This window comes from Anser anser (genome assembly GCF_964211835.1).
Source record: "Anser anser genome assembly, chromosome: 1".
In the NCBI taxonomy this organism is placed as follows: domain Eukaryota; kingdom Metazoa; phylum Chordata; class Aves; order Anseriformes; family Anatidae; genus Anser; species Anser anser.
The window spans coordinates 177,390,748-177,408,415 of record NC_139720.1 but is presented as its reverse complement, the minus strand read 5'-3'; the positions used below and the strand labels follow the sequence as shown (position 1 = coordinate 177,408,415).

The 17,668-nt window shown below is 32.7% G+C and overlaps 1 protein-coding gene across 5 annotated transcripts in view; it reads left to right on the top strand.

Annotated features, from left to right (window-relative positions):
* PCDH17 (protocadherin 17) overlaps positions 1-17,668 on the top strand; it is an 85,788-nt gene that overhangs the window by 20,985 nt on the left and 47,135 nt on the right. For 3 of the 5 annotated variants that reach the window (XM_083821604.1, XM_083821602.1, XM_083821605.1), the window contains exons 2-3: positions 6,087-6,145; positions 6,290-6,462. In XM_083821604.1, the coding sequence (XP_083677730.1) occupies positions 6,087-6,145; positions 6,290-6,462 (232 nt within the window). Of the gene's footprint in view, positions 1-6,086; positions 6,146-6,289; positions 6,463-11,418; positions 16,492-17,668 lie in introns of those variants that run through there. The other 2 variants (XM_083821606.1, XM_083821603.1) reach the window with 2 other exon arrangements.

The window sequence follows — 17,668 nt, the reverse complement described above, 5'->3', positions numbered from 1 at the left end:
TGTGCCTTGTGCATCACAGAGTAAACTTGTAAAAATTTTAAAATAATTGCTTTTAGTGAGACAGTACTACAAATATAACTGAAAGGTATATAACATATTAATAGGAATTCTTAAATAATAAATCAATAATATATATATACATGCAATAAATGTGGTATATTTGGATAGATATTTGGTATATTATTCCTCTACTTACAGGAAAGAATGGTAGTTTCTGTCCCCTGAGTGTGGCTTTTCAGAATCCACACCATGCATTCAACTGAATAGCTCAGGAACTCTTCCTCACAGTTTTGCTTTTCTCACTCAAGAGAAAAAGAAAACACAAGTCACCAGCATCCTTCAGTAAAATGTACAGCATCCCTGTGAATGATGTGGCCTTATGCATCTGTTTTTCTTGTCCTGTGCTTTTCAAGAACGTTATGTATGTCAGAAATTCACATAAACACATTGTAGTTCTTGTAGCGCCAAAATACACTTTTTTGCATCAAGTGTGAAACTTCTCAAATATGTATGTCATATAAATTATACCTCAAAAATATTTTCAAAAGATTGAGAGTGGAGAGTAGATATTACGACAAGATTTGTTAAGACAGCCTACTTAATTTTGCCCTTCAGATAGGTAGAATAGTTTATTAAAATTTTATGTTTATTTATTTTTCTACATTTTATATTATTTTAATTATATTTTAATTGTATTTTAATTTATATTTTGTTGTTGGGCTAATATCTTTTATTAATGAAAGAAGTCCAATGAAATCAAAAGCTACTTCTTGTAGCTAAGCAAATACACTCAGTGGAAGACTGAGGTGCCTTTTGTGAAAATTGTATTATGTAGAACACAAACTGTTCCTAACAAAATCAAGACAATTTTCAGATCTTTCAAAACTTGGTTTGGCAGAATACAATTCTTTTGTCTTGAAAAGTGATTGCCGCTATATAGGAATTTCTTTTCTTGGGGAGAAGGGTGAGTGCTTGGAATTAAGCTTCTTAAGAAAAGAAACAGAAAGTGCATGACTTAGATATTAAATGATAGTCTGATAAAGAGGACGATATTTCATTTCATTTTTGTATTTAATGTTTAATTAATAAGAAGTTAGAGTCAGCAAAGACATTTTGCTTCATTATAGTTTCAGGTATGAACACCTACATGAAATAGAATTGTGTTGAATCATTTCTGAAAATGTGATATTTGTTCTTGTAATTCTGAGAAAAAATTATGAATATTCTAGTAGCCTAATATTCATAAATCTAATTAATGTTTTAGTCCTTCTTTTTTACATTTTCAAATACACCTTTCCCTAATATGACAATTATTTCCAGGCATTATTTGTCAAGAATACTTAAATATTGCATTTCTCTCTCTCTCTCACACACTTTTCTTCACTTTTTTTGTTGCAGTCATGTAGATTTTAAGAACAATTTGTTTTTAGAAGAAAGATCTGTTGAATTGAAAACTTTTTATTTTATTGTTCTCTAACTTTATTTAAACAGTGTGAAATAGACCAATGCTTGCTCTAAAATTTTCAGAATGATGGTATAAAGAAGGTTTTGATTAAAAAAAGGAAGAGAGCTAGAAACATCCGGTTTTTAATAGACAGCTTTCTTTTTATAGGATTTTTTGAAAGCGGAAGTCCTGCAAAGTGCTCCACCACTTGAATAGTATGAGCCTGTAATTTAATCCTAATATTCTTTTTGAAATATATTTATATAATACACATAAACACATGCAGAACCGCCATGGCTTTATCTACAAAAATATCAAAATTTTTCATTAATGTTGTGAACATTGATTTCTAAAAGAAAACAAAGAAAGAGAGATTAATGTAGCCCATTGTTAAAAATATTCCCAGTAATTCATAATTCACTGTGTGAACCAGGCTGGTTCAAACTGCTTTTAGTTATGAAGCTTTTCTTTCTTTTTTTTCTTTTCTTTTCTTTTCTTTTCTTTTCTTTTCTTTTCTTTTCTTTTCTTTTCTTTTCTTTTCTTTTCTTTTCTTTTCTTTTCTTTTCTTTTCTTTTCTTTTCTTTTCTTTTCTTTTCTTTTCTTTTCTTTTCTTTTCTTTTCTTTTCTTTTCTTTTCTTTTCTTTTCTTTTCTTTTCTTTTCTTTTCTTTTCTTTTCTTTTCTTTTCTTTTCTTTTCTTTTCTTTTCTTTCTTTTTCTTCCTTCCTTCCTTCCTTCCTTCCTTCCTTCCTTCCTTCCTTCCTTCCTTCCTTCCTTCCTTCCTTCCTTTCTTCCTTTCTTTCTTTCTTTCTTTTTCTTTCTTTCTTTCATTCTCTTCCTTCCTTCCTTTCTTCCTTTTTTTCTCTTTCTTTCTTTCTTTCTTTCTTTCTTTCTTTCTTTCTTTCTTTCTTTCTTTCTTTCTTTCTTTCTTTCTTTCTTTCTTTCTTTTTCTTTCTTTCTTTCTTTCTTTTCTTTCTTTCTTTCTTTCTTTCTTTCTTTCTTTCTTTCTTTCTTTCTTTCTTTCTTTCTTTCTTTCTTTCTTTTTCTTCCTTCCTTCCTTCCCTCCTTCCTTCCCTCCTTCCTTCCTTCCTTCCTTCCTTCTTTCCTTCCTTCCCTTTCTTTCCTTTCTTTCCTTTCTTTTATTTTCTTTCTTTCTCAGTTTCTCTCTCTTTCTCTTTTTATCTCTTTCTCTCTCTCTTTTTCTCTCTTTCTTTCTCTCTCTTTCTTTCTCTCTTTCTTTCTCTTTTTCTCTCTTTCTCTCTCTCTCTCTTTTTCTCTCTCTTTCTCTCTCTTTCTTTCTCTCTCTCTCTTTTTTTTTTCTCTCCCCTGTGAGATTATTTAAGGTTTATGGATCTTATCAGGACTTTTTTCTGATAAATGTTAAAGTGTAACAATTTTGTGTATATGACCTCTACCTTCTACTGAGAATAAAATAAATAAATAAAAGTTTAAGGGAGTTAGACATTCACATCTCTCTGTAATCCATTGTGAATCAGATCCTTCTAAATTGCCTAGCCTTAAAATTAAATGTTTGCTTGTTATCCCGTTTGTTCTATATTGACATTATCACATGTGAAACAATGCTCTTTCTGCTGCCTAGATCTTGGACTGTCCGTTTACAAGTCATCACAAGCATGATATTTCCATAATTCATAGGAGAAGGCCTAATGCTTTTAGAATAGAAGGAAAAGAATACAACTCAGAGCTGTGCAACTGTATATGTATAGTTATCAACTATTTATAGCTGTCCTTTTGCAACAATGAACTTACTGTAAGATGGCAACCAACTGTTTAGATGCAAAATACAATATGAAGGAAATTGGTCAAATTATAATTGAATTAAAGGTCAGTAACAATTACCATAAGTACAAAATTTCTCAGAAGCAATTTCCACTGTTAGGCATGTAGCTAAGATTTTGTGGTAACTTCTATTTTAAAATTTATATTTTGACTAGTTCAGGGTGTGTGATATGCTTTTATTGCTATGACAAAGTAGAAGCAAAAAGTAAGCTCAGTTCTGACTATGGTCCAGATTACAGAGAAGTCCTTAGCACCACGTTTAAGGAGCTGTTATAATTAATTGCAGGGCAAAAGTCCGTTTTGTGTTTCCTAAACAGATAGTAGAGATTTGATGAAAAGGCATTTTATAACATACATTTTGCCTGACGATGGCATGAATAATGGGTGTTGATTCTAGTAGCAACTGTGTTTAAGAGGAAGCAGATTTCTTGCATCAGTAAAAGTATGAGGTCAGTTCTCCTGGACATCTACAGTTGAAATATTAGACCTAGAAAATAAATACGAATTCTGCAATTGTATACATTTATTTGGGTCAAGAAGTATCAGGCTCTCTGTATGCTGTAACGTTATATATATATATCATATATATATATATATATGATCTGGATTTGCTGCTCACAAGAGATACTAGCTTTCAACTTGAAACGGGAAAAGAATAAAAGGCAGAATTAAGGCTGCTTCTGACATCTGTTGTATTATATTTAAGAGATTAAATATAAGAATGCTGTGCCTCTATTTTTTATTTCTTCCTTTTTTTTTCTTTCGATATTTGTGTTTATAACTTTAAGCATGTTAAAAGTTAAGGCAAATTTTTGTTCTAATTACATCTTTTAAAACCAGGATTTTTTCTTTTCCTAAGTTTAAAGCTCCCTAACTGAAGTGGTTAGATTTCCAAAAGTTTGAATAGCTGTAGCTGAAAATATGAATACTTCTGAAAAGCTGACTTGGAAAAGCAGTGGCATTACACTGGATTTGGTATCCCATATTTTCAGAATTCTCCTTCTGTAATGTAGAATATTGTTTGCTCTTCTTGCACAGTATTTAAGAAGTTTTATAAGCTCACCCTTTAAATCTGCTAAAGAAGACGTATCTAGTTGGACACAGATTTTCAAATAGCGTGCAATTTTGATATGATAAAGTCATTTAGAATTATAAATATCAGTGTTTTATGCTATATTTTGAAAACAGTAGAGTAACAATCTGATTCTTTCATACAGTTTATATCAAAAAAAATTTGCTGCTAAAACTTCTAGTTATTTTTATAATGACATACAAAATATATATAATGTACTCTGCAGCTTAAATTAGAAATTGCCTCAAAATGTGAACACAATCTGTGTTATAATCCTAATTTTTGAAGCAAAAGATTTAACTAGCAATAAGAAGAATGTACAGTGTAGATACACTTCATAAATCCAAAATTTATTTTTTGGATATAATTCACACAAGGTACCCATGGTACACAGTGGTACCCATAGTACACAAACACATCTATTTCACATACGCCTTGAGAGTGGCATTTACTATTTACTGTTGCAACCATGACTGTTATGTTTCAGATGTAACTTCATGCATCTTTTCTGAACTCCGGTGTTCCAACCATACAAACAGTAGCAAATATTTCTGATTATTACATGCCTACAAAACAAAACAAAAAACAACTCACAAAAAAAAACCCTAAACAAACAAAAACACAGAGCGAAGCTAAAAAAATTAAATGGGAAGTGGTAGGGAACAAAAAATATCAGGGAGACCAGTAATTTGTATAAATACTTGTTGTGCAACTTTAAACCTTACCTTGGACCTTCTGCTCCATTAATTGAGCACTGTCTGTGTAACTGATGCTGATACATGAGATGCTGTTGCAAAACTCATAGCCGCTGCGAAGCATAGTGGTGTGATATGAAGTGATGCAGAAAACAATAGAAGCTCTGTCATTAGGTCAGCTGCAAGATGAAGTGACGTGTGTGAATCTACAGTATATGGGGTTTTGTGAAAGATTCAGTCTCTCTCCCAAAGAACTTCAGCTGATGATACAAGGGGAATTCAGTTCCCTTTGGCAGGACTCCATGTCGGTCTGGATGCTGTAAATACTTCTGCTTCTACAGTTACTTAGCTCATGCTGCTAAAAATATACTTATGACAGAGTTAATGAAAGTATCTTCTTTTTTAAAACCACTTGTCTACAACAATCATTTAATGTTCTTGTTTGCATGTGTGGTTCTCATTATTCAGATGTAGCTATTAATACTGATGACAGTTAAAGAGAGAAAATCCAAATATTTTCATACTTGCGCTTTTCCAGTAAAATTAAAAACAACAACAAACAGCCAAATACCCACAAACAGTCTTGATTTTTATTTATTTATTTATTTATTTATGGTAATTCACAAATTTTATAGCAATATATTAAATTACATTACAGTAGTAAGGGCTTCAGAATCCCTGTAGATGATGTAATTGTGCTTAAAAATTAGTATTACTGAATAATTCACTTTTGTAATATGCAAAAGTAATTTTTTTCTCTCATTTTCAATAACCATCAGTCTTAATATCTAACTAATGAAAAAACATAAACAGTGTCATCTGTCAGGTTGCTAACAGAGAATGCCACTTTTTGGAGCTTCATTGTTTACTTTAGCAGGTAATTTGTGGACCGGAATCATTTAATTGTTCTGAGCACATAATTACATGCCAGCATTTTCCAATTTAATTAAAATGTACAAATCTGAAGATTAAGGGAATTTTTGAATTATTAATCATTTCTCCTCTAGGAAATCTTGTTGCTCTGCAGGAGATTTGTCCAGTGTACAACTATACGTATTTTTTTCCTTCTCTTTCGCAGACAGACAATTTTCCCGCAGAGCCCAATTACATGGGCAGCAGGCAGCAGTTTGTTCAAAGGTAAGGCCTATTAAATAACTTTCTCGGCTTCCCCATTTGCATTCTTGTCAAAATTGCTTTGCCAGAGAGTACAATTCAACTTAGAACAAGTAAATACAACTCTCTCTCTCTCTTTCTCTCTCTCTTTTTAAATATGTATTTCAGTAGCTCCACGTTCAAGGATCCAGAAAGAGCCAGCTTGAGGGACAGCGGGCATGGGGACAGTGATCAGGCTGACAGTGACCAAGACACTAACAAAGGCTCCTGCTGTGACATGTCTGTTAGGGAGGCACTCAAGATGAAAACTACTTCAACTAAAAGCCAACCACTTGAACAAGGTGAGTGAAGTCTCCAATGCTTACAGAGCGTAAAGTTTAAGCCATCATTATAAACCTATTAGCATTGCTATTGCAGTGTATCAGGGTGAAATAGCCCTCTGATAATACTATCAGAGAAAACAGTAAATCTTGTAGATAGCCCAGAGCAAAGACATTCAATATCTTTCAGAATGAACTTGAAATGAAACCACAAGTATCCTCTTTTTTTTTTTTTTTGTAAATCCAAAGCAGATTAAAAAAAAAAAAGGTACTTTTCTAAAATGATTAGAATATACTTTATCTCCATTGGCATTTCCTGTGATATATTATGTACTGTTCTTCAGCCAAAGCGTGATTTGAAAACTCAAACTAGACATGACTGCAACAGATAAAAGAACGAGTCATTTACATTCCACATGTAGTTTGGAGAAGAGGAAAAGGAAAGAGACTTGGGATATCAGACAACAGTAAAAATGGATCAGAAGGTGTTTCATTTCATGAATGTAATTTTCCTATTTGTAATGTTGATTTCGCAATTAATAGTAGCATGAGAACTGTCAAATACTAAACTAATATGATTTTTAGTATAATTTCATTCATTTTCTAGGAAGGTGTCAAAGATGAGTGTCTGTGAAACAGCTAAAATAACGTATTTTAGGACAATGACAATGATCTCTGCAAACCATTCTGACAAATAAGCATATTTATTTCTTCAAACAGTGCCCAATTAAAGTTTCCTTAGAGAAATGTATTATCTAACCATAAGGTCTTCTATTTCAAAACAAAGACTTTTTTTTTTTTTAAGAATCAGACAATCTGACCACTCCAGCAGTGTCTGTTTGTGCAATTTCCTTCATAACCTATAAGCAATAAGGAAGTGCACCACTGAATTATTTTGAAATGTTTTATATATGTGCTTTAGTTTAGCTTGTGTGGAAGATGATTCAGTGTTAAAGACAGTTACAGATGACTAAATAAGTCAGCCTTAATGAGAAGCTACATTTATAATTAAGCAGAAATACATTATAAGCTTTTTATTAATTGCTGATTAGTTGGAACTAGATTTTTTGTCACTAGCCTAGTCTGATCTGTTGTACAATCATCAGGAATATATGTTCAAATTTATTTTTTTTTTGGTTATGTTGAGATTGCAATGTAATTTTTGCTGTGTATTTAGAATACTGCAGTATAATTTATTCTGTATGTACTAGAGGGTTGACCTCACATATGACCTTATTTTCCAGGTAATAAATGCCAGAAAGATTATTTTTTCCCGACCTTTTGCCACAACAACTCTCTGCTTATAATTGGACATTAATCTGTATAAAGATACAATACTAGACTTTTTCTTTTTTTGTAGTTTAAGCAGCTGTTTGAATGTGTATCTAAATTTCTCAGTTTTGTATCTCCCTGAATATCTATCTATAAAGTAATAAAGTACAGCAATGAAAGCATGAAGTTCTAAAATCCAAAAAGTTTAATTAGGAAAATAATTTACTATAAATTATAAAAAAGTTCTTTTTTTTCTTTTTTTTTTTAGAAAAGTACTGTATAGCTAGAGTTCAATTTTTACTGCAGTTTGTCCAACAGCATAAAGCCTAATACTGCTCAAAATATAAGAGCACTAGTCAGCATATTAAGCCAACCACTCCTATTATTTATTTTCATTATAACACAAAGAGTTATATAGAGGTTTGCACTTATCATTATATCTATATAACCGGTCCCATTTATCGAGAAACATCTCATAGCGGTGGCTTATATTAATTTCTCACATTCTCATTAAACATATAGTGAACTATGAATGTTAAGTACTGTCAGCCACTGAGTTGCAGCAGCAGGTGTTTATGTGATTTTTTGTACTGAGAAAAAGTATGAGCATGGATGGAGAGATAAACTAACTTTTTATTTCCTTTTTTTTTTTTCTTTTTCCCAAATATAATTAAAAATGCTAATGACATCCATTTGTTTGCTTGTATGAACTCTTCCATCTCAAGTGTCAGGTAATGAAGTCATTGGCATTTTATAAAAACTGAACATGCAGTGAGAACCTTATGGGGTTACAGATCATTACAGTAACAAATGTGGTGCAATGTGTTTTTTTCAATGAAGTCAATGATTGCTTGTCATTGAGCATAGTATGATTAGGGCTTTTAGTCCAATGTAACTTCTCTCTTTTGAAAGATAATGAACAAAATTGCTTTTTCTAGTCATTATCCTATCCTGTCCTGTCCTGTCCTGTCCTGTCCTATCCTATCCTATCCTATCCTATCCTATCCTATCCTATCCTATCCTATCCTATCCTATCCTATCCATTTGCCATGTTGATGGAGGGTGAGAAATAATTTTTGTGGGTAGAAAAAAGATGGCATTTTCTTTAGAGAAAAAATGTTTTCTAGGAAAAGGAGATGGACAGCTTGCTAGAAACAATTTTATATAGTAGCACCTGAAGCAGTATCAGAAGTGGTGGTTCTGTCATCTTTCTGGGTTGTGCTGAGGGACGGGAATTCACTGTTTTGTAGCAAAGTTTCAGTCTTTATTATTGTAATTTAAAGATATCTAAAATAGTTTAACTTCTGTTAGAACTGTGACATTTTTAAAAAATAAACAGTCTTAACAATCAACTCAGGATCTAGATTTCAGATTCCTAATTTAACAAGTGAGTTAAGCTTGAGTTTGAGAAGATGTAAATCTTCTGTATGTAGTTGTCACTATTGTCATGATTCCAGTTCCACCCAGGGCAGTAATAGGAGTCTTACAAGTACTAGTATTTTAACTACAAGTTTGAACAAATCTAGCTTAGGCAGCTTGAAAATCAGAGTAATGGAGAAATAAGACAGTATATGAAAAAATAATTTGTATAAATGACATCTGATTTTGGTATGCAATGGGTGGCAAACTCATTTTATGATTTTCATTAAAATAGTGAAATCAGTGTAAAGCCTCAAAAACTTTGCTATTAAAATATTTGATTTCAAGGAAAATATTTCTAAATAGCAAGTTTTGTCTAATGGTGATAATAAACATTAACACAAACGAGAAAGATCACCAATTAGCTATCATTATGAAATGCTTCTGGAAGCTCGTCACTTGGCCTTAATGGAAAGAAAGGGGTGGAGGTGGGGAGGTGTGTGTGTGTGGGGAGGACAACCCTTTAAACGTTATTGCGACAGTTAGTCTTGTGTTGAAATAAGTATGCCTCCTTTTAGTTATTTCAATTATGTATCTTTTCCCCCCTGTAAATTCCAAGCAATTTTCCACATAAAAATATCTGTTTCTGATCAGCTTACTTATGCTGATTCAGCTGTCTTACTAAGCACCTTGTTGTGCCTGTTACTTTTTCAGTAGAATAGTTTTGGACAAGTCTGTCTTGTTTACCTCTTTTTTTCTTTATTTCTGTTTTCTTTCTGAGAATTTAAAACCCATCACTGATTCAGACAGTTTGAGATCACCCTACTTATAAATCTTACAAGAATTATTAGTTTTGAACGTCTGTTGTATAAAAATTCCTGTTCCACCTGATGTATTATATATTATTCACATCTGATGATTAACTAACAGAATAATATTTTTCTTTGCTGTCGTTTGTGTATAGCAGCAATAATCTGTATTCCTTGAAAAGATATCCAAAGCTGAAAATTATAAAGTGATATCTACAGGGATGCAGTACAGCAGAAAAAAATGTGCATTTTATACTTTTCTTGGTAAATCCTGAATATGTTTATCTGATAATGATAATTTTACTGTTATAAAACTATAGAGATGTGGAGGTTTCTTGCAGGTAAATCATTACAGTTATAAATCATTGTCTTTGTTAGATTTTTGTCAGTATTTTTTTCCTTACCTTTTTTCTCTTTTACCTCTTTTACCTTTTTTATCTCTCTCTTTTTTCTTCCCCTTCTGTTTTCCTTCTTTAACATATATTTGAATTCAGCAGCTTTGGTTTTTGTTTTTTGCTTTATCACTGTGCATCACATCCTGCTTTCAGAACAATTGCTTGCCGTTCACACCTGCATCCCGTAGAGGGGGTATTTCTGCATGTGCTGTTACCTATTTAACAGTAGCACAGTCACGAGAATAAAGGAAAACCGGAGACATCTCCATGGAGAAAGACTGAAAGAAAGCTTCAACGTTGGAGTCAGAGACTCCTCTAGAACCTGTGTTGCTTATCGGGTTTCTCTGTAGAACAGTACGCTTTTAATCTAAGACATATGTGAATAGGATAAAAGGGCTGGAGTGAATCTTCAGGGAAAAAAAAAAAAGAGTGAGAGATTAAATATCACTCAAAAATATAATTTTCTTTTCTTTTTCTGTTGTCACAACAAAACAACACATGCATTACAAGCATTACAATTGATGCAGCCCTGCATGCAACAGTCTAATCAGTTTTAGAATATTTGTGAATACTGTCAACTCGAGTTTGTCCACTGAACCTGTTCATGGAACAAAATGCGAGTAACTTGTGCATTTATATTATCAATTTCTAAAAAAAAAAAAGGTCTCTGAAATCTGGTATCCTGCATTATCTGCAGTGGAATAGAAATTACCAGATTTTTTAGTAATTTTTTTTTTTCTGAAATATTCATTGATTTTCTTGTTATAATTCTTTAGTCTTAGGATAACTAACATTCATTCTGTTTAACTAAATGAGAATTAGTCTAGACTGATAAGTGCAGAAAGTTCAACAATCAAATTTCTTCTGTCTAACATAATCACCAATTCTTTCTGTGCCATTGGGGATGATGAGTTCTTTTATGAGTACATCAACTTAATGAGGTAATGGAAAAGAAGACTAGAGAAATATTTCTTTACCAAGTTCTCAGAGCTAGTGAAAGACTATGCTGAGAAACTGACTGAGGCTGGGAGTGCCCCCAGAGCTGACACAACCTGTGAGATATTTTGTTCAGCATTACTTCCTCACAGTAGTGTTTTTTCTTCTGGACAGAATATCTCTTATCACATTCTCTCTGTACTTAGAACATGAATAGCTGTCAGACTGCACCACTTGTTCTGATGTCACCTAGGAGTCTTTATGTCCAGGACTATTACCCCTTCCAACTCAGTTACCCCTAATAATCTCAGGTAAGACACTACCTTGCGGTTTTATGTCAGGGCTTGAACACAATATCCTTTCTTCACTTTCATCTGATTAAGTGTTTTCCAGGCAAACTACAATAGCAACTTATTTGTATTGAGAGTCTCACCTTTTATTTAATACGACTTAGTAATACCTATTTCTAGAGCTGTAAGTCTGGAAACAGTTAGGTGGAGCCCACACAAAATGATGTTTTTCCCCATTCATTTGTTCTTTTCTGTGTAATTTCTCTCACTTGTTTGTTCAGCTTCCCTGCTTTATGCAAGCACATGTGTGATCTTGGGTGAAGATTAAGACAGGCCAAAGACTAACTTATCTATTCTGTAGGTTATTATGGAGGAAGACTTCTTTGCAACTGTTTTCTTGACCAAGTTTATCATCAACACACTGTAGATATTTGATTTGTGCCTCATTCTAATAGTGGGATTTTTAATTTGACTGAAAAATTTTGTAGAATTATAGACTTTTATGAAGAATAAGGCAATATTTACTTTAGCTAGATGACCCCTCCAGTGCATTGAAAAAAAATTAAATCATTATGACATTTAAACTGTCAGCACTTTCCTACTTTTCTGCTATGATAACATTGGTCAAGTAAACAGTACTTCTGAATTTAAGAAAATTAACAACATTATTATGGTCTCATCCTTCTTGTGAAGTCTTTGCATTGGTATCTAAATTTTAAATTAATATTTTTCACTTTTTTAGTTAGAGGAGTACTCAGGAAAGTTTCAGATATTATTAGTGCCTTAATCTCTAATAGTAATTTAAAGCTGACCTAAGTCTTTGCAAGACTTGCTTAGATAGGCTGAGCAAGGCTATGCAAATGTTCTGTAATGCCATTTTTTGAGTGACCAGAATACAATTTCCCCTTTGAATCTAAGTAACTGAACTCGACTGAGGAATATGGTTTGGTTGCGTTTGCTATATAGATGCCTGTCATAACCTTTCTCATATTAATACCCAGTACCTGTGACATATCTGTTGCTGCATTATCTCTTGAGCAAATTATATGATGGATTTGGGAAAAATAAAGACGAAGTCTTTTATCTACAAATGTATTTACTCATAGTATTAAAGTTCTTTTATTATTATTATTATTATTATTTTTCCCCTCTGTTGCTCTTATGTTGGATATCTTCTTAAGTTTTATTTTTACACCTACTACTCTACCAGAGAATTTACTTTCACTTTTTACCTGTCAGTTATTTTGATATTGAGTCTAGGTTCATGAGTGGCACTTTGTGACATTGGTTTGAGTGATAGCCAGATGTGTTTAGAAGCAGAGCCCAGTTTGTTTGACGCTTCCTCATTAGAAATGAGTGTGTTCCCATGCATAGCTTCTCTCCATGGTGGGTTCTCCTCATATGAGCAGCTCTTGAGTTCAAGCAAGGCTATCCAGGTGAGGAAAGAGAAGTCTGATGGAGCGGGTGCTTGTCCTAGCAGAGATCAGAAAAGGATGTGAAGTGGCAACCTAATGGAGAAGGGATGGATTAGCTTAATACCTTGACTACTTACTTAGCTGCCTTCATTGTTACAAAACAGAAAAGCAGTGCAAACATTCTGGCAGCTGAAGTGACAGTGAATACACTTTGCATCAGGGTATCTTAGCCTATTATTTCCGCCTGTTATTGCCTATTATCCTGCTTTTCAACTGGAGTTGAGTTCTGCCAAACCAGGTTTTTAATCAGACGTGTGTTTCATCATCTTGCAGATTATTATCGTGTAGTAGCAGTGAAGTTTTCTGAAGAGCATACACCACATTTAATTAATGTACTTAGCCATAGATTAGGGCAGAAATTTCTATAACTGACTTTCAATACATACAGAAAGAACTTTCTGCATCTGTACACACACAAAACATATCACTGAGACACACACAAAAAAAGGACTATAATAGTTCAGCACATCATGATCTTTGCACCATTTGATGTGTCATGCTACATTTTCCAAGTAAGTTTATTGTCCCCCTATTGTTTCTACTTATTTTTATAATTACAGATTAATTCAGTGGTCTGTATTTTTGCCCTGAATCTTGATTTCACTGGAAACTTCACAAACAAATCAATTTAGATATATTATTACTAACATGTTAAAAGGCTGAAACTGTACCAACTGAATCGTTAATACATTTCAGAAGAGATTTCTTTGATGAGCTTATTTGCAAATTAATGCATATCATGCACTTCAAGATCAAAAGTCTGTTACCATGAGTCTCATGTCTGAGATGTAGGTGTAAATTTTAACATTGGGGTGCTGTAACTGATGGTGCTTATTTCTTCATGCTTTACTTTTAAGGCAACAAAACAGAATGTTCCTCCCCTGTCACTAGTTTAAATCTCATCACTTCCTTTCTGTACTCTCTATTTTGACACTGCCTTTCCTGTGGCTGAGCTCACTTATTGTACTGCAGTTTGTTCTTGGAAGTCTTAGAATCCATAAATTATCTTTTTGCTTTATTCCCACTAGAAGAGCAAGTGAAGGATTTTTCATTCTCAGTAAAATGAAGCCCTTCTATGTCAAAATCATTATCTTGAGCTAACATTTTTTATTTTCAGATTCTTTTTATAAATTGATAGGAAAGTAGGGGCATAGAAAGATCAACAGCTTTTGAAACACGGAAATCAAAAAATTGATAGTTTTCATTGTTTCATGTTTTATGCATTTCCTTGGAATGTAACTGGATATGCTTACTTTTGTTAATGAAAATTTTAGGGCATATATTAATGTATATAATAGACAATATCACACAAACTATTTTAACTGGACTAGGGAGTCCATTTTTACTTCTTAGTCTGTTTTCTTTTAATTAAGCTAATTAATTAATTCTAGTTTAAATATATATGTGCGTATATTTATTCAGTTATATAAAAAGTAAATTATATATATCCTGTCCTCTCTTTCTAATTTTATATCACCATTGTATGATCATATCTCCTGTTAAAGAGTCAACAAAAATACAGATATGATAAAAAAATGATATTACTCAGGTTTTCACACAATCCCGTTTCACATTCCAGCAACATTCTTGTTACCAAATTGAAGGAATATTCTGCAGATGGAGTTACTCCAAAGCTAATGCCTATTAGTTGGAAGCCTGAATTTGGATTTTGGTTATCAACAGTTTTAGGTCCAGCTGAGGAAAACATATCAACAGAAGCATCTTAAATAAAAAACAGGAATTAATTATTCCATTTAGTGATACTTCAGTTAGAATAACATTAATTGAATTTTGTTTTTCTGGAGTAAAGTATCTTGTAATTTCTATATACAACAATCCAGTCTGTCCTTTTGCTGGCCTTTTTTGTTGTGTACATACTACTTTTCTGCTATGTCCAGGTTTCCAGAGGGAGAGAAATGGTATAACTTAATTTAGTCCAGAGTTCCAGCACATGCTATTTAGAGACACAGCCTTTGTACTCAGTTTGTGGGGACATTTTTAAGGAAGATCTGGACAAATTCAAAATAAATAGAGGGGTTAGAATAACAGCATAAAACAGTGGTTTACAAAACATGGCCCATGGGTGAAGTCTGGAAGAACTGTTTTTTGTTTAGAGTTTTTATTTGTTTAAATGAACAAAGACTGAATATAAACATAATAAAACTCTTAATGTGTATAAAAAGTTGTCATAAATAGGGTGGTAATTTTATTTAATTAATTAATTAACTAATTTGTAGTTTGCTGGGAGAACTGTTTAGGTTAAATATGAGGGAAAACTTTGCTATAAATATATTTATGCACTGAAGCTGGCTATCCATATAAGTTAAAGAATCCCTCTGCATAGTGGTTTCTAAAACATGTTAAATTTTTTAGTGATAACCCAGATTTATTTCAACCTACTGAGGGCCAGAGGATCCACTTTAGCCCTGCTTTATATGATGCCATAATTAAATGCAAGGGTGAGATGCACTGTCTAGTCCTGAGTAAAGTGTACTGAAAGGGAACATCTACACTGACCTGTTCTATACCCTTTTGTCTGTGAACATCTTCTTTTACGGGAAGAGATCACCACATGAGAGAATTGCAGGGAATGTGGACTGTGCAGTGCTTCACAACAAGAATCCCTGATATACTGTAATAGCACTTAGCATTTAACGAGGACTTTGCTCAGACACAGAGCTGCAACATGATTAGCTTATTACTGCTCAGTGAAACTTTGTCTACTCTCTGTACATCAGTGATATACACATGCATTGTGTCAGCCTCTGTGTGCCTACTGCCCATCCTTATATCCAGAATGGCATAACAGCTGGTTTCCATTCCCTGCTGCTGCTTTCTTCTATTCCAGCTGCCGCACTCAAATAACCTCCCTTCCCCAAGTGGGCTTCATATGGTTTGAAAGGGACTTAATGTACCTCAGTGCATAGGGAACTTTTGATGCATATTTCATCATGTTTCAGTTCTTTCTACAGGGAACAGTGCATGTATAACAGATGTTCCCTGACTACTACCCCTTCCTGAAGGTGACATGCCCTTTTTTGTGTTTCATCTCTAATGTATATGTAGCTGGTATTGCCTGTGTGGTACTAAAAAGTACTGTTCCACGGCTGCCCCTGTACTGCATGCCAAGCTGTATTTAATTCCATCTGCTCCCCTTTGCAGCATGAAATGGAGAGGAGCATATGCCCAGTATAACCAAGTCATAATGCGACACAGAAAAAAAAAATTACTTAAGATGTACTTTTTTTTTTAAATTTAGGACCATATTTTTTTCTAGTTTTATATACACAAATTGTCTCAAATAAATCAATAAGGATAGACATGTGAGTAAATGTCAAAAAATCCTTCATCTTTTAATAGTTCCTCTGGTGTATATGTAATATGTGTTTTTAATATATGTACATATGTGCACAAAAAAGATATTATTAACTGATGATCCTGATTTTTTTTTAAACTAAACCTGTATCTTAAACATATAGAAAATTGAAAGCTTTAAAAGTTTGGGCTTTTTTAAGACTGCAAATATGAGATCACTTTGCAAATTAATTTCATTAATTTGCAAATTATTTTAATTAATTTCATCAGAAATCTTGTTCTGAGAAAGTACATTTCTGAAGCAAAAGCAAACAATCCAAAATATACTATAGGTATTTCAAAAACCAAAGCTTTTAAATATATAGTTGCTAATGTATAGTACTGCACATATAATGCACATATGCATGTGTACACAGATATATTTAATATATTTATATAAACATATATATTGTAATGTAATTGTAGTATCTACTTAAATATTATCGGGATGTACAATTTTGATTTTTATAGGGTATTCTATCAACTTTTTTTAAGTTTTGGCTTAAACTTTACCATCTGAACATATAGAATTTTATTATGTGAACCAATCTTTGTTTGAACAAATAAATGCAGTTCTTAAATTAAGTGTAATTTCAGTTGCCCATAGGACATGATCGATCTCTAGTTAGTTACACAGTCCAAACCTTAAAAGCCCCAAGTAAAGACCAAGAACAACAGAAAGACAAGTGGAATTGTGTCTGTTTCAATATTGTCAAAAGATTTATGTAATTAGTCTGAAATCTGCACGGCCAAGGGAAGTGTCCACTTGGTCTGTGTGCACAGATGAATATGAATAATCCCAAACTTGATGCGCTGTTATTAGTTTTAGCATGTGATTTCTTTTCTACTATCTGAACAGATAGTAGAGGTACAAGGTTACGTAGTTTGATTTGAGCAGTCTATCACTTGTCTATGAGATTGCTGTTGCAAACAAAGTTCACACAAAGATAATGTAGGTGTGTACATTATCTTAATTTGCCTTTCCGTATAGGTAATAGAGGTTATTTCTTCTATATATTTCCTCTATATATTCTTTATATTCCTCTGTATAATAGGTTATTTCCTTAGAGGTAATAGTTTTGTTGTTGTTGTTGTTTTTTAATTCCCCCTGAGGTATATAAAATTAATACTGCACCTTCATAATAATTTCAGAAAGTACCAGCTTCACAATCCTCTTTTATAGTAATTCACATTCCTCTTTTATAGGAATATTGTACTTACAATAGAGAATATTTTTTTTACATTTAGTGTAGCCAATTGCATCCTAAAAATGTGTCATTTTTGGGTGGACACTCTTAATAAGGACTAATAATTTTTCCACAACAAAAACTGCAAAA